Below are 26,733 nucleotides of genomic sequence, written 5' to 3'. Positions count from 1 at the left end.
ATCCTCTGCAGCGTACTTTCCATGTTTGTACTGAACAAATGACCACAATATGTTTGTTACAACCCTTTTTTATTTAATACCCCATCATAGCCATCGTCATGATGATCTGAGACATTATGGTATTTTACACAGCAGTAGTATGTGCATAATAGTAGAAACAAACAAAATCAAAACAGATGTACTAAACATCTACACATTTTTTTTTAAACAAAGAAGAAAATGAAGCTAGTATTAACAGTAGTTAACAAGTAATACTAAGTAATAACATGTAATAACATACATACATACATATGTAAAATTAAAAATTAAAACATTATGGTTACTTTTTTTCCCAATACACCATGTCACTATTCCCAACCAAACGCATCATCAACTCCTTCCCAGTAGACACAAAGCCCTCTGAGATGAATTATTTTGAAAAAGTCACCTTCAACTGCTGTGTCATACACATCATGGAGTGTGTCTGTGATCTTCTCGGTCGGCTTCAAGGAGTGAAGAATATACGCCGCAACACCTGCGATTCTGTCGTCATTTGCATGGATGCCACATGCTTCTGAGAAAGCCCGGATGGATGGAATAAAGCGCGGGGTCTAGAGCTTGTTCATGAGAGAGGTGTAGTTTCTCTCATAGAAAAACTCAGGGATTTCCGTCAGACACTCATGCTGGTCCTGGCTGGGATGGTCAATACGGTACCCGTTACAGATTTTCCTGCAATGGTTGCACAGCACTGTGCTAAGCAGATGTGTGACAGCGATTTTAACACCGCCTAGGAACCCCTCTGGGACAACCGCGTATGCGCCATATCCGTTGTAGTTTGCGGGGGCGCATTCTGTATCCACTACTAGACCATCATGAAGTTCGGGGTTTAGAGGGCCCCGGATGAACAGAGAAGGAGGAGGAGGAGACGTTGGTGGTGCAGAAGTCATCTCAGCGCCGGGCACACACTAACAAAATAAACACATTATATTAGATTGGAAAACCCCAACACACTCATCACAGATAAGTTTACCACAAACACACATCACGACCCACCATTTTCTTATTAGTTGTCAGACTCGATTGTTGATTTCCCTCCTACACAGGGTAGTAGGGCTGCCAGTTTGCGCACTAGTTGATATATCGTCGAAAAAAAGACGTTTTCTAATGCTTTCTTCTGATAGCCTTGTCAACTTCTCTAAACACTCTTTGCAGAGACCGCCACTGAATAAAGAGAAGTGGTTTAAACCATGTGGCATATTCGTAATCTACAACCATTCTCACCCTGTTTTCACAAACACACAAAAATAAATCTGTCGGCCGGTTTGTTGAAACAAAACGCCTCAAAACGATACATCTCCGGACCGGTAGTGCTACTCCAACGTGACACAGCAGATGTCTCAGGGGAATCAGCCATGTCAAAGTCTAAGCATGCGAAAGAACGAAACATCTTCCAATCTTTTACAGACAAACACCCACTCAATGTTTCCCCAGCTGCAAAATCACCGTCATCACCTACATGACTACCCACACACAGCATAACTTTACCGTCAAAATATTTAACAGAGTAGGCATACCCTTCAACCCTTTTGATTTCTATCTTTAACTCTGGCAATACTGCAGCAGTAAGACCACCCTCTCCACGTCTCTTTTTGCAGCGGGGCGCATCCACGACTGTATTGGGAGTTGTATCATCAGCAGACATACCATTAACTCCAGCGACACGGCAGCAATCCGAAAACTTGGCACCAGTCATTGCTGTTGAGGTCCTCTGTTGCTTAGAAAAATAAATGAAAAAATAAATAAATAAATGTAAAAAATATAAGCTTAAGATGTTTCTGCCAGCATCTGCTGTTTACATATATATATACACTACCCCTGGTTAAACACGCCCAACAAGGTGTTAAAACAAGGTGTTACTTACCTCAGACATGCCCAGCTTACCTCAGACATGCCCAGCCGCGTTATCCGAGTCGCCATCCAATCACAGCGCTAGGGGGGCGTATCCAGCAACGTCATATGCGTCATATGCATATACTTTATTACACATTATTACACATTCACAAACCATGTTAGAAGTTAGAAGAAACCATGATGGTCCAGTTAGAAGAAACCATGTTAGAAGTTAGAAGAAACCATGATGGTCCAGCCAGTTGGACAAACAGACATTCAACTGCAAAATAAGTTTTAAGAAACACAATTCAGGCAGCAGGTGTGAAGATAATGTTCTTTGGTGTTCTTGCTTTCTTTCCAGTTCCCCTAACTTGTGTGTGTTCAATCTATATGGATTGAGTTTTCTTGTATCGTCACTTGGTGGTGCTGTTTCCATGATTGTATATTTCACCTGATTTCAGCAATAAAGTGAAGGAATAAAGAAAACACAGAAAATCTAAAGTTAGTAAATTTCCTGGAGAGAACCAAGTACTTTAGCACTAATTTATAGGTCAAATAAAGACAGTGTTCAGTTGGTTCACCTCCAATGAATGAATTCCAGTTGCTAAGCTAGCATAAGCTAAAGTCTTTTAGCAAACATGTTTCATCTACAGAAAAACATACAATTCAATACATATGAGAATAAATGAATAGTTATGAATGAACTATGAATAGTTTCCAATAATAAATGACTGATGAATAAATATGAACTCAGCTGGAAATGGAAATCTATAAATAGACCAAATTACACAGATAATTCTTTCCTGGAAACTTTGAAGAAATTAATAAGAAATTATAAGAAATTATGAGAAATTGTAGTAATAATGGAGCTTTAAAATAAAGCGTAATCAAAAACTCAGATGGCATCCTGGTGGTCTAGTGGTTAGGGAAAAACATCTAACAAATCCACAGAAAACAAAGGAAAGAACACATATTCAATCAAATATGGATCATTTATACACAAAGACAGAAAAAATAACCATCATCCCTCCCTTCACAACTCTATAAAACTTCTCAAAATCAATGTTACAGAATGTAACACACACATACAGGAAGAAAATAAACCACTAAAACACACATAAGATTCACATTTAAGATGTACAGCATATAAAACAAAAATAATCAATAGATCAGTGGATAAAAATGAGTTTGAAGAAGTGATTTAAAGGAAGATAATGACTTATCAGACTGAGCTCCTCAAACAGGTGGATCCAGAGCCCTGACAGCAAAGACCAGGACCCATATTTATCTGTGCTGATAATCAGCACTAATTCATTTCCCACCACTCAGTGTTAAGTTATAGAAAAACAAGCTGCATTCATGCAAGTCCTGGCTTTATTGATTTAATGATTCATTAGTTTTAAGCTGCTGATGGCAGAGATATATTTCAAAGAGCTGTAAGGAAACATAAGTCAACAGGAGGTTTAGCTGGAGATGAGTTGGACAGTGGAGAAGATACATTTCATGTTTTAATGAAGTTGTGTCCACAGTCCGTTTGAATCATTATCACTGTGTGCAGTGTTGTACAATACATGCAAGATGCTGCACTAATGTAGAAAACAAGATGTACAGGATGTGATTGGATAGAGCTGGATCACACAGCTGGATCACATGATCTCACCTACAAGTTTAAATTATATAGTTATTGTTAAAGCCACCTGCCTGGCTGACCAGTGTTTACTTACAGCCTGATGCAAATGACTTGTTATATATTGTTATGAGATATAAACTATTCATTGTGACATCATATGTTTGCATATAAAAGCTAGATACCTTTAATATTTACACACAGAGCAACTCTGAAATGTCATCTGGAGCCATGAAGAGCCTTTAAAAGTAATCAATCAAATCTTTACAATCAATCCTAAAACAAACAGGTAACCAGTGAAGTGATGATAGAAATGGAGTAATATGATCTCTTTTCCTGCTTTTAGTTCAAAGTCTGACAGCAGCTGTGTTCTGTGCTAATTTTATAGATATTATTTGAATATGTTTTAATGGTGAAAACAGGACTGGACCAGCTGCTGATATGATCATCAAAACTTAGACTGGAATCAAAAAAACATACAAAGTTTTTCACTACAGAACCAAGATATGATTTGACCTGCATGCAGGTTTTCTGGACCAATAATAAATTCTTTCACAATTTAACCAAAATTAAATTTGTGGATATCCAATCTGTCACATCTGTCACATCTAGGCCCGTATTTATCAAGCATCTCAGAGCAGGAAATCACTCCTAACTGGCCAAAAATGATCAGAGTGACGCATCTCTGGATCTACGTTTAGGAAAAAAAAGTTTTATCAACTTTCCAAAATTGGGAAATGATTCCTATCTCTGCCAATATTTAGGAGCTGCAGGAGATGGAGTTCAGGCAGAGATATTCCCTGAGAGGAGAGATGTTTTGGGAACGCTTGATGACACTGAGCTTATTAAAAGATTGTTTGGACTAAAACAGAATAATTTGTGAGACTGACTTTGTGTGTGATGCAGAGGAGAACACATGATGTTTCTACACAACATCATTTCAATAAATACAGAACGTCATCACAATGTTACACTTTATGGTAACGGGGGAAATGCAGCTGTGCAACAGTGACGATTCTGTCAGAAGTGACAATGATGAACGTCATGAATCAAACTTTGATCTGGCTTAATGCACGTCGTAAAGATAATGAGCATGACGAGGGTCCTCAGTTACAGCCCACTAAAACTTTGATTTACACACAATCATGTCAGCTGCATAATGAAGGATATCTCAACTTCATTACAACAGCTCAAATATTTTATAGGCTTATTTTTTATTGAGGCTCCTTCAAATAACAGCAGAGCTACAGCCTGATATTTGAGAGAGGAGGATGCACCTGAACAATATATGTTTCTATTGTTACGCTGTATTTACCTTCATGTAGAGAACACAAGTTAACTTGGGGTGTAGTTGAAAGAGGAATTGGACAGTGGAAGAGAAGATGTTCTTCATGGAGAGGGTTTGCAACATGTATCTGAGCAATATGTGAAAGATGCAGCACTATTACAGGCTGTGAAACCATGTGGCTGAACCAAGATCATTTCACACAGCTGAGTCTAATTACCTGTTATCTTAATTAACATATAGGCTACATTTATTTCTCAGGCTTTCTTTACACTTTGTAAATATCATCTTATAATGAATTTTGGCATCATAGTTTTGTTCCATAACCTTGGTAAGTTACCTGCCTGGTTACCTGCCTATACACATAATATACCAAATTACCACTGTTTCATATTTCCAGCTGAGACTGTGAGAAAACTACAACATGTCATCGTTATTTCTACTTTGCTGCTCTGACTGTGGTAAAACAGCGACGTCTCACTCTCTCCCAGGAGTAATCCTTTTCCTGCTGACAGTCACAGTAAATTCTCTTCTGCTTCATTAATTAGTTTTAGTCCTCATTAACTCTCAGTGTGATTCTGAGACGCTTGATAAATATGGGCCCAGGGTCAGAGTCTGACTTATAACACTTGTTTTTAATCTTTTCTGCACCAAGCAGCTCATGTATAACACATTTTTAAAGTGCTGCTTCAACAAAATCCAGAGATAACTGTTTAGTTTGTAATCAGTTAAGAGACTTAAGCAAAGATGACAAAATCCAGATCCATCCAGTCCAGATGGATCATCAGGATCCAGCTGATCCTCTCTCAACACACACTCCTGGATGTTCACTCACACTCTGACAGAGATCATCGGCCCCATCTGATGAGAGAAGAAGAAACAACAGAGGTCATAAATCAGTGTTTAGTGAGACTTACTTCATCAGCTGTCAGTCAGTGATGCAGCACATCCAGTATAAAGAGCAGCAGGGACTTCAGTCCTGTTCAGACCAGAAGTGGAACAGCTGTGCAGCATAGCCAGCTTCCTTTCAGCTCTCATGTTAACGTGTTGGAGTGAACACACTGAGCTCCAAGCTCACACACCTGCACAGACTTTTGCTATCAAGTCTGTTTACTCTGCAGATTTCACTCAAGTACACAGAGGAAATAAAGTGCAGAGTCATGAACACATCATTACTGCAGAAACAGAGACATTCACTCATCAGTTTACTGATGGATTTACTATTGATACATGTGAACTGTTAGAAAAGTTGAAAGTTACAGAGTCTCTGTGGGATTTGAAGATCTTTCCTGCTGTTAAATCATCACATGACAGTCAGTCAGAGCTCTCAGCTAAACACCTGCTGTGGACTTCAGCAGAGGTTCTGGTCTATATAAAGACCACATGCTTACTAAACGTAATGATGCTTCTGTGAAATCAGAGCCAGTGATTTGCAGGCTGCAGTCAGACTGATCTTAGAGCTCTGACAAAGATGAAATGATCAATTCTTTAGTGTTGAAATGAGAGAACAAACACTTTCAGATCAGATTTGATGGTAGGACAGTTTGATGATGAGGACCACTGTCTCTATACATCTTGTAAGGCTGTCAGCTTCTGGCTGATCTGATTGGCTGACTGTTCCCTCTCTCTCTCTGTCTTTCTGTCTAATCCTGAAGTCTGTCACCATTCTCCTCTCACAGCTTTACTGAGGAAAGCAGCCACTGAGAAGGTTGAAGGTTCACGAGGAAATACTGGATCTTTGCTTTGATACTAACTGTGTTTAATACAATACTGCTGAAACCAGCACAGACTGACTCCAACTCTCTACTCACATCAGAGTCTCCAGTCTACAGTCTGGACGCTTCTGAAGATCAGACAGCTGCTTCACATCTGAACTCTTCAGGTTGTTTTCCCAGAGATCCAGCTCTCTCAGATGTGAGGGGTTTGACTTCAGAGCTGAGACCAGAGAAGCACAGCTGATCTCTGACAAACTGCACCACCTCAATCTGAATAAAGAATAAATGACGTCACTTTAGAGAAAATAGTTCCTGCTTGAAATCATTCAATGTTTCATAATCTGTTCAGAGCCAAAGACGGTTTAGAATGTAGAAGTTCAGAAAATGGAAACTCCAAACAGCTGAACCCAACAGGATGCAGGTGTATGTGTGTGTGTGTGTGTGTGTTTGTGTGTGTGTGTGTGTGTGAGTGAGTGAGTGAGTGAGTGAGTGAGTGAGTGAGTGAGTGAGTGATTGAGTGTGCGAGAGTGTGAGTGTGTGTGTGTGTGTGTGTGTGAGTGAGTGAGGGAGTGTGCAAGAGTGTGTGTGTGTGAGTGTGAGTGTGTGTGTGTGTTTGTGTGTGTGTAACTGTGTGTAAGAGTGAGTGTTTCTGTTTGTGCATGTCTGTGTGTGTGTGTGTGCATGTGTGTGAGTTTGTTTGTGTGTGCATCTATGTGTGTGTGTGTATGTGTGTGTATATGTGTGAGAGTGTGTCAGTGAGTGAGTGTGAGTGTGTGTGTTTGTGTGTGTGTGTATGTGTGTTTGAGAGAGAGCGTGTAAGTGAGTGAGTGTGAGAGAGTGTGTGTGTGTGTGTTTGTGTATGTCTGTGTGTTTGTGTGCATGTGTGTGAGTGTATGTGTGTGTGTGTGTGTGTGTGTGTGTATGAGTGTATTCAATAAAACACATTAAAGAATATTATGAAGAAATATTTCTCCTTCAGCAAATAAATTTGATCAGTTTAAAACGGAAATTAGTTGAGAGGATCTTCTGTATACAGATGTGACTCTTTACCAAAATTATAAACATTAATTGACTTTAACAACTTACAGTCGACATTTTCTACACTTTCTTCTTTAAGAATCAGTCATCTTTTATAACTACACATTAAACTTTTTACAGTAAAAGTTAAAATATGGGAAAAAGAAAATTAACTTGATGGAAGTTATGTATGTACATAAATTAGTTTCAGTTGTTAAACATTAAGATCAACAATAGTAACAGACAGTCAGTGAACTGACCTCAGAGTCTCCAGTCTACAGTGTGGACTCGCCAGAAAATAACACAGCTGCTTCAATCCTGAACGCAGGTCGTTTCCACTTAGATCCAGGTATCTCAGATGGGAGGGGTTGGACTTCAGAGCTGAGGCCAGAGAAGCACATCTGATCTTTGACAAACTGCAGCCTTCCAATCTGAATAAAGAATAAATGATGTCACTTCAGATGAAAAAGTTCCTGCTTTAAATCATTCAATGTTTCATAATCTGTTCAGAGCTGAAGAAGGTTTAGAATGTAGAAGTTTAGAAAATGGAAACTCCAAACAGCTGAACCCAACAGGATGCAGGTTAAAAACTGTCAAATACAAACAAAAGAAGAGGTCTCAACATTCAGACACGTATTCATGTCAACGCTGATTCATAAAAATACTATATTCATACTTTAAACACCTGCATTGATCTCTGAGTCCCTTTGAGTGCAAGTGAGTGTGTGTGTGAGTAAGTGAGAGTATATATGTGTGTGTATTTGTGTGTGTATCTGTGAATGATTGTGTGTGTTGTGTGTGTGTGAGAGTGAGTGAGCATGTGTGTGTGTGAGGGAATGAGTGTTTGTGTGTGTGAGTTAGTCACAGTGTGTGTGCGTGTGTGAGTGAATGAGTGTGTGTGTGTGAATGAGTGAGTCACAGTGTGTGTGCGTGAGTGAGTGAATGAGTGTGTGAGTAAGTGAGTGTGTGTTTGTGTGTGTAAGTAAGTGAGTGTGAGTGAGTGAGTGTGTGTGTGTGCATGAGTGAGTGAATGAGTGTGTGAGTGACTGAGTAAGTGTGTGTTTGTTTGTCTGAGTGAGTGAGTGTGCGAGAGTGTGTGTGTGTTTGTTTGTTTGAGTGAGTGAGTGTGTGAGTGAGTGTGCGAGAGTGTGTGTGTGTGTGTGTGTGTGAGTTAGTGAGTGTGTGTGCGTGAGTGTGTGAGTGAGTGAGTGAATGAGTGTATGTGTGAGTGTGTGTGTGTGTGTTTGTGTGTGTCTATGTGTGTGAGTGAGTGAGTGTGTGAGTGAGTGTGTGAGTGAGTGTGTGAGAGTGTGTGTGTTTGTGTATGTGTGTTACTGAGTGTTTGTGTGTGTGAGTAAGTGAGTGTGTGAATGAGTGTGCGAGAGTGTGTGTGAGTGTGTGTGTGTGTGTGAGTGTGTGCGTGTGTGAGTGAGTGAATGAGTGTGTGTGTGTGTGTGTTTTTGTGTGTGTGTGTTTTTGTGTGTGTGTGCGTGAGTGAGTGTGTGTGTGCGTGAGTGAGTCAATGAGTGTGTGTGTTTGTGTGTGTGTGCATGTGTGAGTGAGTGAGTGTGCGAGAGTGTGTGTGCTTGTTTGTGTATGTGTGAGTGAGTGAGTGAGCAGAATGTCCCAGATGCTCTCCAACCAGACATCCACTGAGTCCACACAGCAGCTAAAAGACCAATACAGCGAGATCAGGAATTAGTTGAAGACCTCCCTGCAGGAGCCAAGAGGAGAGGTCCAGGAGCTCCAGCAGGACAGACAGGCTACAGGGAGAAACTCACTGCTATGAGAGAGGAGCTGCTCCTGAGAGAGCAAACCATCCTCAGCCTGAATGAGCAGCTCCAGAGCCAACCAACAACAACCGTCCATCATCACCAACAGCTCCCCTCACTCTGAACCACAGCCCTCTACCTCCACCTCCACCCTGACTGACACCAGGTCATCACAACAACCTGCAGTAACGTCCACACCCACCCTCTCTTCCACAGACTCACAAAGGGAGGCCACTACCAGCAGGCCTAGCAAAACATCTGGAGAGGTAAAGATAACCAGTGATGCTGACATTGTTATCCTAATAGACTCAAATGGGAAATTTGTTAGAGGACCAGCTTTTTCCCGGTCACAAAGTTAGTAAAATCTAGTGCTCCAGGACTGATAACACCCTCCAGCTGCTCACTGAGTCCACCTTGGGTCAACCTAGCCACATTGTCATACACACTGGTAGTAATCACCTGAGACTACAGCAGGGAGGGGTAGCAGAGTCAATGAAGAGAGTAGCACAGAGAGCTACACAGACCTTCCCCTCTACCAAGATCATTATCTCCACCATCCTCCCATGAAGAGACTTCCATCCTGACACCATCCAGAGGATAAACGCTGATATCTCCCGTGGATGTGCCCTCATGCCACATGTCCACCTGGCTCACCACCCTAACTTCAACATCCACAGTCTCTATGACCATGTTCACCTCTGCAAGGATACTGTCAGCACTTCCACTGAGACACTGAAGGACGTAGCTTTAGGACGCAGCCCAGGAACCCCTGCCCCCCAGGACCAGCAGACAACCCAGCCTCCACGCATCCAGCCTGCAACTGTCACCACCTCAGAAACCCAGCCCACACCCCGCTAGCCCCTACCACCCTCCACCACCTCATCCACAAAGCAGCTACCCCAGGACCAGAGCCGCACCACCACGACAGAGAACCACCCCGCCCATATTCACCAGGCCTCACCCTGCACCACATCCTACTAGTCCTGCCCAACACCAGGCCTCACCCTGGACCACATCCTGCTAGTCCTGCCAAACACCAGGCCACATCCTGCACCACATCCTGCTAGTCCTGCCCAACACCAGGCCCAGCACCCAGACCAGAGGAGCTACGCTGATGCACTGATGACACCAACCAGCACTGGCAGCACTGCTGACCTCAGAGAGATCAAACACCTGCTCAGTCTCATATGTACCAGACTGATGAGCTCAGTGATACTTTAAAGGGTCTTGAACACTATTCATATGTACCACTGTTAGACTAATGAGCCAAGTGCTAGTTTCAAGTTCTATAAAGACCACTGATGTTTACAAAAAGTTCAAAATTTGTACTGTGTTAAAAAAAGAAAGAAAATTAACATCTTAACCAAAACTTTAGCTTTAACTCAAGTAGGGCTGTCTTCTCTTAGCCTGGTTGGTTGGTTGACTAATTAGATGAGGTCTTAGACAATTAGGTTATTATTACTACTTTGTTTTTTGTTTGTTTGTCTGTTTTTCTCTCCTTCTCCTCTTTCCCATGCAGAATGAATTAGCCTATTTGTTGTTGATCATAACTTAAAAAGCAAAGAGTTTATCTCTGGCATCACAATACTAATAATAATAATCTGTTTTGGTCTTTTACACTAGATTTAAAGAGATTCTTCTGCATGGCTGCATTTATCTGCAACAGCTAAGTGTTGATAATTAAATCAGTTCATCAGTTAGTTAATTATAAATAAATAAATAAATATTATTACTATTAGTCGACTGAAATGTGTCTTTAGTCAAGGACAGCCCTACCTTCCATTTAAAACTGTAGGTTTATCTCTTCTTTAAAACTGTTTATATTTGTATTTACCAATAGTAACAATGAAGCCTTTTACTATTCGTATGTGGAATATTCAGGGTCTTAATTCTTCACTATTCGGATGTAAGAGTGTATCCCTTGAATTCAGAGAAAACACCAAAGACACAGACGTCATCATCCTCCAAGAGAGCTGGTGTAGATCAGGCTCTGTCACTCACTGTTCCCCAAACTACAAAGAAATCATTCTGTCATCAGTCAAACTCCCTGCTGTTAAAAGAGGGAGGGATTCAGGAGGGATTATCATCTGGTACAAAGAAGAAATATCAAATTACATTACCCTTATAAAATATGAACACTCACACATATGAATTAAAATAAAACAAGGAATCATTAACCCTCCAACAGACATATTCCTATGTGCTGTCTACATTCCCCCATGTGACTCACTGTACTATGATGGGGATACCTTCCTCCTCCTCCATGAGCACATCTGCAGCTTCCAGGCCCAGGGAAGTGGGCTAATCTGTGGGGACCTGAATGCACACACTGGCTCTTTACCTGACTGCAATAACGATCTAGGTATCATTCATATATTTGGACAAAACGTCCCACAAAACATAACTAACCTTCCCCGTTCAAACTCTGACCTGCAGGTCAACAAGAATGGCAGAGAGTTCCTGAAGCTCTGTCAGAGCCTGGGTCTGGACGTTGTTAACGGTAGGTTACAAGGAGACTCTTCAGGTAGACATACTTTTTGCTCACCTCTTGGCAACAGCACAGTTGATTACATGCTAACAGATCTAGATCCTTTCTCTCTCAGTGCACTCACAGTTAAACCATGTTGGTGTATTGGTCCATCTATCATCCATAAGGCCTATGTTTATTTATGTGTTGTAAATACATAGTATTAATATTGATTTACAACACATAAATAATAAATAAAACAATAAGTATTGTTAATGTTTATTTACCTAATTTATGTGCACTTGTTTAATTTCAGCTCAGTGTAGAGAAATACAGTGATACAGACAACCGCCATACTGCACGACACTGTCGACACCACACATCCGTATCCATGACACACGACAAAACTAGTAGTTTCCCCCGAAAAAGATCCTAGTAGAAACACTGGAGAGAAAGACAGACAGCAGCAGATGATGGAGAGCTGAACAGTGCAGCATTACACTGCATGAACTGTATCTGAAAATGGTGTTTGTGTGTGTGTGTGTGTGTGTGTGTGTGTGTGTGTGTATGTGTGTGTGTGTGTGTGTGTGTGTTACAAGCAGAGTGTTTGTTGTCCGTCCGCCTATGTCGGCACATATTATTGTCTTGATAATTAGTCCTTAAAATAACAGTGAAACACTACACCATTGACTTCAGACCAGGTTTTTGTTGGTCAATCGCTCTCTGCTGCCTCAAGATAGCAACGTGCCAACAATGCGCCTGACCACACCTCATTTTAAGACCAACACGCCCATGGGCGCTCTAATGGGCGCAAGTGTGTTTGCTGTTTAAACAATGTGGGTGCTGGACGGGAAATTGACATCTACGTGGGTCTTAAACTAACAAAGACACTTGTGTTGCACTTGGCGCTGCTTTACGCCGGGCGTAAGATAGGACCCTAAATGTTAAAATGCAATAAATATATACATTACCTGATAAACCAAGAGTGATGACAGCAGTGAGCATTAGCTTTATTTATATTTAATGTAAATAAAATGTATAAATGAAGTGAAATCAGCACTGATGCTTAATGGTTTCTTGCAATATTTACAAATGCGTATATTTTATTGTTGTCTACTGACATTTATTTGCAATAGCATATATGTATATATATTTTTCTTTTTCAAAGGTTTTTCATCTATTGACTGATGATTAATGATTAATGGAACTAATGGAACTATCAAACTAAACTGCTGAACCTGCAAAAACAGAAGGAGAAAAAAGGAAAGCTGCTTGGTCATTGAGTAGAATTCAGTTAAAAACCTTCAGGTAGATGCATCAATCTCTTTCAAGAGGGGAAGCTGCACATATCCTGAAAACAAAACTTGACAGAAAGTGTGAATAAAGGATGTCTGTGAAAGAGTCCTCATGAACTTGATGATTTGGCAGTGGGACAGCCCTAAACCCTCACGGATTTAGCAGGAATGTGTCTCAAAGTCTGTGACTGTGAACTAGAGTTTAATCCCAGGAAATGGGATTCCTGGGAATATCCATCCAAACCGTTTCCTGTTTCATGAGAAATATAATAACAGGAAAATGGTAAAATGTTCTTTTTAAACATTTAGAACATACTGGAATATATTTAGAAAATATGTAGACCTACAGTTTACTTTCTTAAAACATGTGCAACAGCTGTGCAACACACACAGATTCTAAATTTCGCAGCAAACCGTTTGAACCTCTGACACATTTGATCACTCGTTCACAGAGCTGACACTTTGCATCTTCATTGTTCAAACTTTTGAAATATTTCCAAAGCTGGTGGCAGGCATCGTGTTGTATCAGCACAATTTAGATGGTAGAAACTACAACAGATGATGTTTTTGTATGTGCTTTGAATTCATGGCACTTTGTGTTTATTAATTACAATAAGCTTTCAGTGTGTTCCACCGGCGCGCACACACACAGCTGTTGCAGTGATGCACATTGCACAATGTTTGAAATGCTGAAGTCAAAATAAAGAAATGTCCTGTTAACTTTGATAATTTCTTACTTACTTCATTGCTACTGCATGTCTAACATTGCTTGGCTATTACAGAAGGCTCACACCAGCAGCCTCTGAATGCTAACACAATATGGAATCTGTCTCAGATTAATAGAATGACTTTGAAAACGCCAAATTACTTGTTTGTTTATACAATGAAGAATTGTCAAATATCACTTGATGATCAGACAGATCACAGACAATGAACTTGACATTTCATATTCCTTGCAGCTATAGCAAAGTTCACGCTGCATGAAACGTTTAACCTATATTATGTTCATTCTAATGATGATTAACATTAATGGCGTTCTTTTGCCTTAATAATTATTAATACCACCAAATAATACACTAAAGTGGTCAGGCTGGGAACCCATAAGTTTATGCATATTTCTCCTTGTTTCAGTTAGTGTTGCTTGAAATATGACCAGTGCGTTTTAATTGTAGCTGAGATTATACCTTAAAAATAAGTCCGGTTCCCAGGATTTCCCAGGATGGTGTGCTTCTGTTCCCGGGATAGAAAATGTCTCATTTTCAGGAGAAATATGAATCCCTAGTGTGGACATTGGGTTTGGGCCAAACTATTCACGTCACAATTTATGGGACTGTTGTGGCTCAAGGCAGCTAATATAGCAGCTAGCATCTATGTTACTTTTAACTTAAAATAAGATTTTGTGCATGTTGTAATAACTCGATTTCCACAAAACAGACATTTTACACATCATGCTGCTCCAACTGAACCATTTACAAGTAACCACTGCAAACACACAACACAGTGCACATGTACATGTTTACTGAGTAAAGGCGCAAATGCAAAGATCGATCTCTGGATTTCAAGAATTGATTATTGATCATTCAAATAAGAATCATGATTAATGGAAAGTAGTTTTTAAATGTGCAGCTCAACATTGCTCTGACACAGTCAATGGACTAAACCACTGAGGAAGAAAACAGGCTTTCCCATTAAGATCCTCAGTGTGGATAAGCATAATATCAGCTTTATGTCTGCAGTTTAATGTCACCATAACTGTCACATCATATTAATCTCAGCACAAAGGTAAAAAATGGTGACCCCAGAGTCTCCGGTCTACAGTGTGAACTCTCCAGAAAACTCAGTCACAGCTTTACAGCACATCAGGATGAGTTTGATTAAGTCTCCTCGTTGGCCGGTGCTAGATTTGTGTCAAACTATTGTCATAAATAGCCCAGTTTTCCAGCGGTTCATATCAGGATCAAAATCAAACCCATTACTGGTTATGTGTGCAGTGTTTCACTTGATTTTGCCCAATAAGAATTCAGAATCTCAACAAAAGACACTGGTGTCTACAAACCATATTGACAGGAAAGAGGCAGAGGAGAAAACGCCAAAATCAACTGGGGCAGTGTGTTTTTTTGAGGGGCATGAGGCCAAACTGAGGGGGCATGGCCCTCATAGCCCCCGTGAAATTCCTACCCTGTTTAGTAGGTATGTGTAATTAAAACATGTTATTGGTGGCAGTAATCATTCCTCCTGTCCATACTGACTGTGAAGTGGTCTCTTCCTAACACAGCTACACTGGAGGAAATGAGTTCATTAGTTCAGCTGAAGCTAATATGAGGCTTTGACAGTCTGGTAGACGCCCACTTGATTTGTCTGACTCAAAGTTACAGACTATTTAGTACGAAATTCCCTGTTTGAGTTACGATCCCTCCACTGCAGCTCAGCAAGGAAACACTGAAGAAACACAAAGACACTTGATATGTGTGGATTTTGAATTCCTGAAAACATTCTACAGATTGTGCTCAGGCAAATCCTGAAAATCTATGAACACTTGAAACTTCAATGAAGGAATTAAATTGAATATAGAGCTGAGCGATACATCGATTTTATCAATTAATTTGAATTTATGATTCAGCATGATGCTTAAGACAGCAGCAGCCCTAACACACCTCCTAAAAAGCAGGAAACATTAGAGGAATCATTTACCCAAACTATGAGAAGAAGGGCTGGAAAACTGCTGTCACACTGATTTCATGTCTACATAGCTTTGTCCTGTAAAGCGTGCAGGCGCCGACAGGGACTTCATGGTGCATTCAAGTGCACCTCATAAATATGAAATCTGTACTCAAATGGCCATGAAGGTTGTTTAAAACGGGAAAGTTTCTATTTTTTTCTTACTTTCCTTTGTTGAAATACATACATCTGTCATTACTTTATTGTTCTTTCACTACAGCAGTTTTTAATAATCACATAGCAAAGCAAAACCAATAGCCCATTCAGTGCTATAGATTCCAGTCTTCATATTACATAAAATAATCATATCAAACTGTTAGCAGCAGTGTTATCAGCAAACCCCTGCATATTCTTGTACAATAGGTCTCGAGGTATCTCTGCGGTGATTTTCCATGTTGTTTTACTGCAGCATTTTTTATGATTAGATGCTAAAATCATAACAATATCACATTCATTTATACATAGACAGATTTTAAAAATTCTATAAAAAAATTGTTATAAGCAAACTCAATACAATGTTGTTGATAATCATTTTTATTGTTAAAATAAAAAAAAGAATAATTCCTTTGTCTTTTGTAGTTTGTTTTTAAGAAAAACTCAATTTAAATCATAAATTGGGTGTGGTGTGAAAAAATCGTAGATTTTATTTTTTGGCCATATCGCCCAGCCCTAATTGAATAAATAGAAAAAAACTACCAAAGCTACAGCCAGTGAACTGACCTCAGAGTCTCCAGTTTACAGTTTGGACTCTCCAGTCCAGCAGACAGAAGCTTCATCGCTGATTCAGACAGGATGTTTCTACTCAGATTCAGCTCTCTCAGATGGGAGGGGTTGGACTTCAGAGCTGAGGCCACAACTTCACAGTGAGTTTCTGAGAGCCAACAGCCAGAGAGTCTGTAATGACACATATATGACAACATATGTTATCATGAAAGAGGAAACTTTATATTTACTTCATACATTTGATGGTGAAACAGTTTGACTTTCCCTATTTTGATTAACATTTGCTCTTCACATCAGTGGTTCAGCTAATCTCTTTAATTTAAAAAAAATTCTGGGGAATTTTTTCTTTTAATGGAAAGTGACAGTTGAGTGATAACAGGAAAAAAGAAGAGAGAGACAGGAAATGGCATCCAACAAAGGTCAACTGCTGGAATCAAACCACTGACATTGTGGTTATATGACATGCATCTTAACAAGTAGGCTACCAGAGCACTCCTAGTTCAGCTAATCATATCTCACTGTGATTGAATGAATCAATAATTCTCATCACTCTCTCTCATACCTGCAGACTTTTAATCTTTGTTTTGCTTTAATCTTGCAGATGAAGGGAGAGAAAATGGAGTTACATTGAGGCTTCCATAATGTGCACAGTCTGTCTGTAATCTGATCCCATGTCTTTCTTCACAAAGTCAGCATGAGGCATCTTGATTAGAAAAACATTTTTACTGTCCACTATTTTTAATTTGACTGCAGGATATTTTTACTCAGTTCAACTCAGTGAACAGTTACAGTTGAGAAAGATCATCTCTCTTTGCTACCTGCTGCTGTCAGGTTCACATCCACAAGCAGCAAAATTTAGTGACTGTTGACAAACACAAATGGAACAAATGACTTTACATTATTATAGCTGTACATAATTAAATATTAATGTAATTAAATTTAATTTAATTAATTCAGATGTGCATGACAGATGACTGCATGATGTTTAGTTGTCAACATTATTTTCTGAGAATGTGAAAAACTGATTCAGCACAAACACAATTAACAAACCAATAAGGTTGAATTATTTTCAACATGATGTCATCAGAAAGATGTTATCAGAGTATCAGCATTAAAATATAACATTGACCTTTAATGTGTATAAGATCTCTTTAAACAGTCTGAATTCTACCATTCTGTTTTGTAGTTTTGTAGGAGCCAAAATGTGTATTTAGCCTGTGTTGTCTATTATTTATTTAGGCTGCACATGTTCTGTCACTTCCAAGTAATTGGCACATGGGTTTGGTTTCACATTATTTACCTGTTCACTTGTATGGTGGCAGGAACAGAGAGACAAAGAGGGTTAGTAGGCCTCCCACATTTTCTGTTGACCATCACATCACATCAGGTATAATTTAGTCTTGCTTTAATTATTCCAGTACAACAACTCTTGTCAGTGTATTTTTGTTTTCATTAATAAACAGAATAAAACACATCTGGACTTCAGTATGGATTTGTATGAACGTGTCACAGTTATGAGCCTGCTTAGCCTCTTAGCAGCTTTTTTCATGGATAGTAGTTGCTACAAGTTTCTTTCTGTGACCAACAGAATATAAGAAAGACTTAAAAACAAGACTATGTAACACAACTTCCCTCTTTAAAATAAAATGTTAAGGGCACCATTGCTCGGTTCAACACACTCAGGGGTTTTCTTGTATGACCAGTAGTTTACAGAGGCTAATATTGGTTAGTGATAGCAAACTTTACATATTATTGTATGTCTGACATTACTGAATCAGTTTGCTGATTTGCTGATCCACAGTGCTCACTATGAAATGGCCCAGAAACCATTAACCATTATAATAACTTTACTGCATTCACTGATAACTGTAAAATACTGATATATGTTGTGATAAAATTCTGCTGTAATGAAACCTCAACCACAACCTCTAAAATCCTTCATTTGTTTTACCAGGTTTGAAAGATGCCTCCATCACCCAAAGGAAGATAAATAGAAGGAAAAACTGTAAAATCTAATAAATACTAGAAATAAACAGAATAACTGTGTTGATTAACTTAACAACTATATGGATGTAGGGCCTCTTAAGGCTCCACAGAGAAGTTTGTGTCACAGATTGCTGAGCAGGTGGACCCAAATGCAGAGACCGGGAAGCAAAGCTGAAGAAAACCGTCTTTATTTCAAAGACTGGCAGGCAAAAACAAAAGCAAGCTGAGCTGAGAAGAACAAAATACAAAAGTCGACTGAGCAGCAAACATGACAGGACAGAACTGGACACAACAGAATAGACTTACTGAACAGAACAGACCACTCGACAAAGACTGAACTGAAAACTGGACTTAAATACAAACTGAACTAATTAGACAACAGGGAACAGGTGGCAAGACACAAGAGCAGGCTAAGTGATTGGCTGGGAAAGACACTATGGCTGCGGCCAAATAGTTTTTTTTACTCAGGAAGGTTCCTCACTGAGTTAAATGACCCAGAAGTATCTAAGTGGCAACCATGATAAGAGCTGGTCCAATTCTCTAAATGCTAATGAAAGGTGTTCCAATGCTTCCTTTCTAATCTCCTTTAGCATCGGGTACACAGACCCACAGCCTGGATCAACCAGAACAACTTTAAAACACAAACAAGTCAACATTTCAAGGTGTTTGGGTTTGTATGAGGTGGTTCTTAAGCTGTTGTATGCATTATAGGCCGATAACAGATTATAATCAGCGTATTAAACATAACTGGAAGTCTGTCTTTCAAGACAAAGGGATATGAGACATTTTTAGTCAGATAATGTTTTTAATTCATCACGTTTCAGTTTTGTGGCCGGTAGCCTATATTCCTTTTTTTAAATTCAATTCTGACCTTGTAATGAAGTGATATTTTTCAGTGTGTTCTCCATATTTTTATATCCTGCATGAAACAACACAGTAAGAACGACCGGGGCAAAGTATCTAAGATGTGCATTTTGTAGTCCATCTTCAGTACATTGTAGTTTCACCACAGCAGACCCACGTCAATAACATCCACCGTTGTATAATTACTCCTCCTTCTACTTCTCCTTCACATCTGTCCTTGATCTTGTTACGTTTTCCATCAAGGTCAAGGAAAAGTGGTTAGGAAAAGACAATAGGAGGGACTTTTTGACTGCAGTCTAGGAGCAGGGCAGGACTAACGAGGATAATGCAAAGTAGGTGAGAGGAGGAGCACATGAACACAGGATGAATGAAGGAAATGACCCAAATGACTAAGCAACTTAAGTGTAACACAGTAAAACCCAAAGAACACAAAGAGTCCCAAACCATGAGTCCATGACAGTTTGTTCATGTGTGTGACCTAAACTGAGCTTTTATTGTGAAACTGGGCTTTGATTGTGAAATGTAAACAGTCGAACCTCTCTTCCAGTCACATCCTGTAAATGTAACCTGATACCCTACAGACCCTCCTCCAATCACCATTGGTCAGTGTGACATATGACCCTCCATGATGTCATCAGGTCAACAAAACCACAGAGAAGTCTCTTCTGTCTCTTTCTCTAACCAAGATTGAGTAAACAAGTAATTTAGCACCAGCAGCTGCAACACAGAAGCTACTCAGCCTTCACAACTGAACTCCTCAGCAACACAGAAACCAGCAGCAAGACCGGTCTGTAAACATCCAGGAAGCTGTGCAAGCCTGCAGCCCACTGGACTCAACAAAGGAGACTGGTTTTTGCATCATCTGATACCATAACCACAGTTTATCCCAGCCTGGCTCACCCACAACCAACAGCATCACCAGCTCAACAAAGCAGCACCTCTATCCCTCCAAAGACTGGTAACATTAAACTGGGCAAAGTATATAGCTTAGCCTATAGCATAGCATATAGCATAACATAGTGTATAGCATAGCATATAGCATAATATATAGCATAGTATATAGCATAACATATAGCATAGCATAGTGTATAGCATAGCATATAGCATAGCATACTGATAGCATGGTATATAGCACAGCATATAGCATAGCATAGCACGGTGAAGCACAGGACTGTTAAATTCTGTCAATGTACTGTACATGTATTGATTTGGTTGAATGTTATTCATGAGGCTTTATTGTATGATGTCTGTTCATAGTTACGTAAATGGATAGCCATACCGCTAAGTTGATGTTGGTATGATTCACACATGTGTTCATAGCGCTGGAATTACATCCAGTGACTACTAGGCCTTGCATTCAACTAACTAACCTCTTTTAACCTGGCATCTTTATCCCATACTCTCTTTTAAACATAGACACATACAGGCAGAGAAGAAACTCAAAGCTCACACACACACTTATACTCTTTAGTGTTCAGAGCCGCCATCTCCCCTTGTTACCAGAACAAAGGGAATTGTGGTCTCAGACGCCATTTTGGACATGAGTCCATGGGTTTGTTTGAAATCACATACTAACGTTCTGCCCATTACATACTCAAAGAGTATGTACTGCATACTGCGTACTAAATGAATGATTAAGTATGCCGTCACTAGCAGACTGTTTACACTGAAGTATGCAGCCGAGTATCCCAGAATGCATTTCACACCAACCAGCAGCAATAGCAGAGGTTTTAAAGCGGGCTAAAAGCAGTTGTAATTTTCATTGTAGTATATGTCATTTTATTTTTAGTTTTAATATTTTTTTCGGGTGAGAAAGTAAACATGTAGATTAACAATGTGTGGTCAGTTTATCCAAATAATGCCTGGTTGGAAATTTGCTCCAACGTTTTCGGAGATGCGAGGAGCTGCTGGTCAGTACCAGCCGGTCATCTCAGCTGCTAGCAGGAAGACGTCGTCATCCCGGGGAGGCCAAATAACTTGTCACCATTAAGGGAATAAATTATGCAGATTTTCCAAATACATTTAATTGTTTTTTCTCTCGTTTTGAAAGGTCAGATTTTATTTCTGAAGTTCACATATTGAGGGATTCTCTCGTACTTCAAAGAGATCTTGTAATTTCACAAGATATTGTCACTGCCTTGCTAAAGACAACAAATATAGGGAAGGTGGCTGGCCGTGATGCAATTGGTGGGCACACTTTGAAATACTGTGCTGACCAGCTCAGTGAAATCTTTTCTAGTGTCTTCCAATTGTGTGCTCATAATTGCAAACTTCTTTCCGTTTGGAAAACTTCAACGATAATTCCCATTCTGAAATCGAAAAATCCCAGAGAGTTAAATGAGTTCAGACCTGTAGCTTTAATGTCTTTGGTAATGAAAATTTTTTGAAAGAATTCTAAAAGATGAGATTATCTCCTTGGTGTCTGACAAACTTGATCCCTTGCAGTTTGCCTATCAGGCCAGCAGGGGGGTAGAGGACACAAAAGTCTTCATTCTCGATAGAGTCTATAAACACCTGGAGAAACCACAATCTTGTGTTAGGCTATTATTTGCAGATTTTTCCTCTGCTTTCAATAAAATGCAGCCACATATTTTAATAGACCAGCTCTCATCTTATTTTAACTTACTGGATCAGTTCTTATTATTGCTTCTAAACTTTTTAACTGACAGGAAACAGAGTGTTCTAGTTAATGGCATTATGTCCAATCCACTGGCTTCAAACAGAGGTTCACCCCAGTGTTGTGTTTTGTCACCCCTTCTCTTCATCCTGTACACAGATAGCTGCAGGTCTCATAGAGAAGGCAGCTATCTGGTGAAATTTTCTGTCTGTCTCTTCTTCAAGGCTCAGAGTCTGACCATAGTAGTGCCCTCCCTGACTTTGTCAGTTGGTGCAATGAAAACTTCCTAGACCTTAATGTGTCGAAAACAAAAGAACTTCTTGTTGATTTTAGGAGAAACTGTGGAGAACCAAAATTAAGTATTATCCATGGTGACAATGTTGAGATTGTTGACACATATTTAGGAAATGTCTTCGACTCCAAACTGAAGTTTGATGTTAACACTGAGAGTATTGTGAAGCGTGGCCAACAGAGGATTCACCTGAGCTAAGGGAGTTAAACTCTTTCAATGTCTGTAAGGAAATTTTATGTATTTTCTGTCAGTCTTTTATTGAAAGTATCTTAATGTTTTCTTTTATTTGTTGGTTTGGGGGTCTCTCTGTCAAGGACAAGAACTGCCTCTCCAATATTGTGAAGGTCTGTTTTAAGATAATTGGTATCCCGCAAAGAGACTTGCGTTCTCTGTGGGAGAGGCAGGTGGTCAAAAAAGCGCGGGGAATAGATTCCCAACCTAACCACATCCTGTCCTCCGATTTATTTTGCCCTCAGGCAGTCGTTTTACAGCGCCACCTGTGAAGACAAATTGTCGTTCAAAATCTTTCATTCCTTCTGCCATCAGGCTGTTAAACCTTGATAGCAGTATGTGGAATGAATAATATCTCCATATTCTTGGGAGTTTTTATTTTGTCTTAACTACTCATTTTGGGGCCTGTTATTGTTGAGACTAGGATTTCACTTATTTATTATTCATCTATTTATTATTTATTTATTTACATGTCTGTGAGAACCTGTGTACTGACTGTCTCTGGCATAGATCTGTTTGTTGTTTTTTTTTTTCTCTCTTTTTCTTTTCTTCTTACACATGGTCTGGGTACACTGCCAAACTGAATTGCCGTTTTGGGATAAATAAAGTTGTCTGTCTGTCTGTCTGATCCATGAACTGATCTGCAGCTCTTTGCTGATATACTGCTGGCTCTAATGTCTCTGCAGCATTTTGATATATGATATAATTCCTTTTGGAAGATAAATGTTAGTTTCACAGATGAAATCTAACAATTGTAGCTGCAACATTAGTTTGAATGTAAAGCTTCATGCTTTTACTGGACAGAACAGCAGCGCTGCCTCTGGGGCTCCATATGTACATATCACCACATTTACATAAATATAAATGGATTAAAATAAACACATCAGTCTGTATTAAATTTCATTTTATTTTATTAAGCGTCCTCTGGTTCTCTGAAGTTTATACTCCCAAGTCGAACTTGCCAAGTCCTCAACCAACCTACCTGACCATAGCCATGGGAAATCGGGGTGCTGCAGCACTAGGTGGCTCACAACCTATAGACATATTTGTGTTGCTGCAATAATCTATTTTTTTTCTGTTGTGTCCGAAGCGGTCATAGTAGAGCCTGACTGTTGACATTACACTCCACCTCCACCGCTCCCTGTAGGCTATATTGCTTTTTAAATTATGTTGAGCAGCGAGAGATTTCCAGGTGATTTCTTTTTCACATGTTGCATTGATGCATGAGCATTTTCTTTAACGATATACTTTAAAGATTAGAGAGGCTGCTTTCAGTAATTATAAATGTTTCCATGCGTGCAGTAATGTCAGCAAATATCCTGGAACATTTAAGCAGCAAAACTAAGAATAGTAGTTATCAACTTGTGACAGGACAGAGGAAACTCTCCGCGGGAAAGACAATTAAACTTTTAGCCTCTGAAATAATATTTTTAGACAGTTCTGATGGAGCTCAGGATTTATCAGGATAACAGCTGCTTGTATGAACCTGGACTGTGTGTGTAACAGAACATTAATTAACATCAGATCCTGACCGATCCTGTCGGCGTGTCTGGAGATTTAAATAATCAATGAAGTTAAGCTCACAGCATCTCTGCGGGGGGATCGCTGCAGGTATTTAATGAACGCAAACACTTTTTGGGGGGGTAATAGTCAGTAACCCTGGACCCCCACCTGAAATCATGTTCCTGCTGTTATGTATCTGACTGTACTGTGACAAAATAATCTCAACTCAAAGCTCCACTAACACTTTTTTTCTCACCAAAGAAATAATCTAATTGAAAGAGAGATGCGGGAAATGATGTTATTCAGTCTTTAATGTAACTAGTATAAAAATCCAAACTGTTATGTAGCTTAATAAAATAGAACAAAATTGAACATAGACTGATCTGTTCATTTTACTACATTTGTATTTACTGAAATATGGTGACAATCTGTAGAGCCCCAGAGGCAGCGCTGCTGTTCTGTCCAGTAAAAACATGAAGCTTTACATTCAAACTAATGTTGCAGCTACAATTGTTAGATTTCATCTGTGAAACAGATCAGTTCATGGATCATGTTCTCATGATGACATGTTGACCGGCCAATCATCTCAGGAGTCGGGCTGCTAGCAGCTGAGATCACCGGCTGGTCCCGGCTAGCAGCTCTCATATATGACTCTTCACATCTCCGAAAACATCCCAACAGATGTTATTTGGATAAATTGACCACATATTGGCAATCTTGGTTAGTTTCTTGCCTGAAAAAATATTAAAACTTAATAAAGTGACATATTAACTGTCCTACGGTGAAAATTATAACAGCTTTTAGCCTGGTTCATCTCCTCCACTGTGCAGTCTGAAGAGACGCAATGCATTGTGGAGCAGTTGAGTACGTCCAGTAAGCTCACGCTGCATACTCAGAAATTCCTGCTAATGTAGTTTACATCCGGGTATTTCTCACGTACACAAAGTCCACAAACTATGCAGTTGGAATGCACTAAATACTCAATTTGACATCATACTTAGTATGAATAGTATGTTAGTCTGTGATTACAAACACAGCACATCACTTTGTCAGCCATACTGTTTGTAGTTTTACTTTGTCCACCGCCATTTCGAATCCAAGCAACAATTTTGCTTTTATCTGTTTCCTACACACACACACGCACACACCTATATAAAGTACCTTGTAGTTAATTACATATTGTGTGTTTTTACTCCCTTTGTTATCTTTGTAAATAAATGCTTTTGAAAATACAGTGTCTATTTAATTTTATACAAAAGTGAATACTGCCAACCTCTGCACTGCAAAGAACTCCCAAATCCTTCAACCTTTACTAGCTGTTGATATGGTAATTTTGGTTAAGTTTTACATTTCCCGGTCGGGACAGTCTGCCGAGGCTAGTCCAACCGGCTTGTTTTTAGCTTTGGGAGCTAACTAATGCTAAGGGACCTGCAGAAAGCAGGTGAAGACGAGCTACAATACTGTGGCTAACTAGCCAGCAGAGGCTATTTATATGGGAGGAAATCACGGCCATCGTCCAAATCTTACTGACAATACTGAACCCTTCAAAACAAAAACTTATTTTTATTTTTTGATCTTAACTTTCATCAATAATATAACAAGATCACCTCAAATATATCTCAAAAATCAGAGTCTTTCTCTCAAATTCAGACACTGAAACTGTTAAGCGACTGCAGCTTATACAGAACGCTGCTGCACACACCTTGAAAACGAAAACATATTTAGATTTTTTGATCTTAACTTTCATCAATAATGTCGCAAGATCAGCCTTCTATAACCTCAAAAATATCTCATAAATCAGAGGCTTTCTCTCAAATTCAGACACTGAAAAACTAGTACATGCATTTATCACAAGCAGACTCAACTATAGCAATAGTCTCTTTTCTGGGCCCCCCCCCGAAAAACTGTTAAGCGACTGCAGGTTATACAGAACGCTGCTGCACATATTTTACCAGGACTAAGAAAAGTGAACACATCACACCTGTTCTTAAATCTTTGCACTGGCTTCCAGTAAATGCTTGGATTGATTTTAAAGTCCTCCCACTTGTCTACAAGATGCTGAATGGCCCTGCTCCCAGTTATATTAAGGAACTGCTTGTGCCTTATGAACCAACAAGAAGCCTCAGATCATCAGCCAGTGGTCTCCTTGTTGTCCCCTGTGTGCTCTAAAGCAGGAGAAGCTGCATTCAGCTATTATGCTCCATACAGATGGAATGCCCCTCAAGTAATATTAGAGATGCACCAACGCTTAGTTTCTTTAAAAGTAGACTTAAAACATTTCTGTTAACTGTTGTGTTTAACTGGGTTGATCAACTGTCTGCTCCTGTTTTAACTGAATTATTCTGCACTTTAATTACCGATGCGTCCATGTATGCAAGCGTACGCTTGCTTGCTTTTAAGTATGATGATATGAATGCTCATATTTTATGTCTTTATAATTGTATTGCTCTTGCCCTTGTGAAGCATGCTGTGTTGCTTTCTGTATGAAATGTGCTCTATAAATAAACTTGACTTGACTTAATATAACTATTAATTATTTCTGATGGCCGAATTTAATCTAAATGTCCAACAAAAAATGCTGCCATGTGAGGAAATGACCTACAACAACCAACTGAAATATCAACATTATTTGCACTCACAACATTTGAAACAACTCAAGAACATCTGTGACTAAATATAACTGACATGTTATTTCTGCTATAAACAGGTAGAGAACTATTTTAATGATAATAAGAGTTTTATATTATTTATA

The 26,733-nt window shown here is 39.4% G+C and overlaps 1 protein-coding gene and 1 long non-coding RNA gene across 2 annotated transcripts in view; both read right to left on the bottom strand.

Annotated features, from left to right (window-relative positions):
• Window positions 1-68: 68 nt before the first annotated feature.
• On the bottom strand, window positions 69-1,966 carry LOC137197497 (uncharacterized). Its single transcript, XR_010931440.1, has 3 exons — window positions 1,901-1,966; window positions 1,684-1,753; window positions 69-944 (listed from the first exon to the last, which is right to left on the bottom strand). It is a non-coding gene; the product is annotated as an uncharacterized lncRNA (long non-coding RNA).
• Window positions 1,967-4,992: 3,026 nt separating this feature from the next.
• Window positions 4,993-26,733, bottom strand: part of LOC137197494 (NACHT, LRR and PYD domains-containing protein 12-like) — a 316,885-nt gene continuing 295,144 nt past the window's right edge. Inside the window, exon 18 of the mRNA XM_067610953.1 lies at window positions 4,993-5,642. Within this exon, the coding sequence (XP_067467054.1) occupies window positions 5,630-5,642 (13 nt within the window). The 3' untranslated portion in view covers window positions 4,993-5,629. The remainder of the gene's footprint in view (window positions 5,643-26,733) is intronic.

Source organism: Thunnus thynnus, chromosome 14 (genome assembly GCF_963924715.1).
Source record: "Thunnus thynnus chromosome 14, fThuThy2.1, whole genome shotgun sequence".
Taxonomy (NCBI): Eukaryota; Metazoa; Chordata; class Actinopteri; order Scombriformes; family Scombridae; genus Thunnus; species Thunnus thynnus.
Note: the sequence above shows the minus strand (reverse complement) of the source record. Positions and strands in the feature narration are given on the sequence as shown.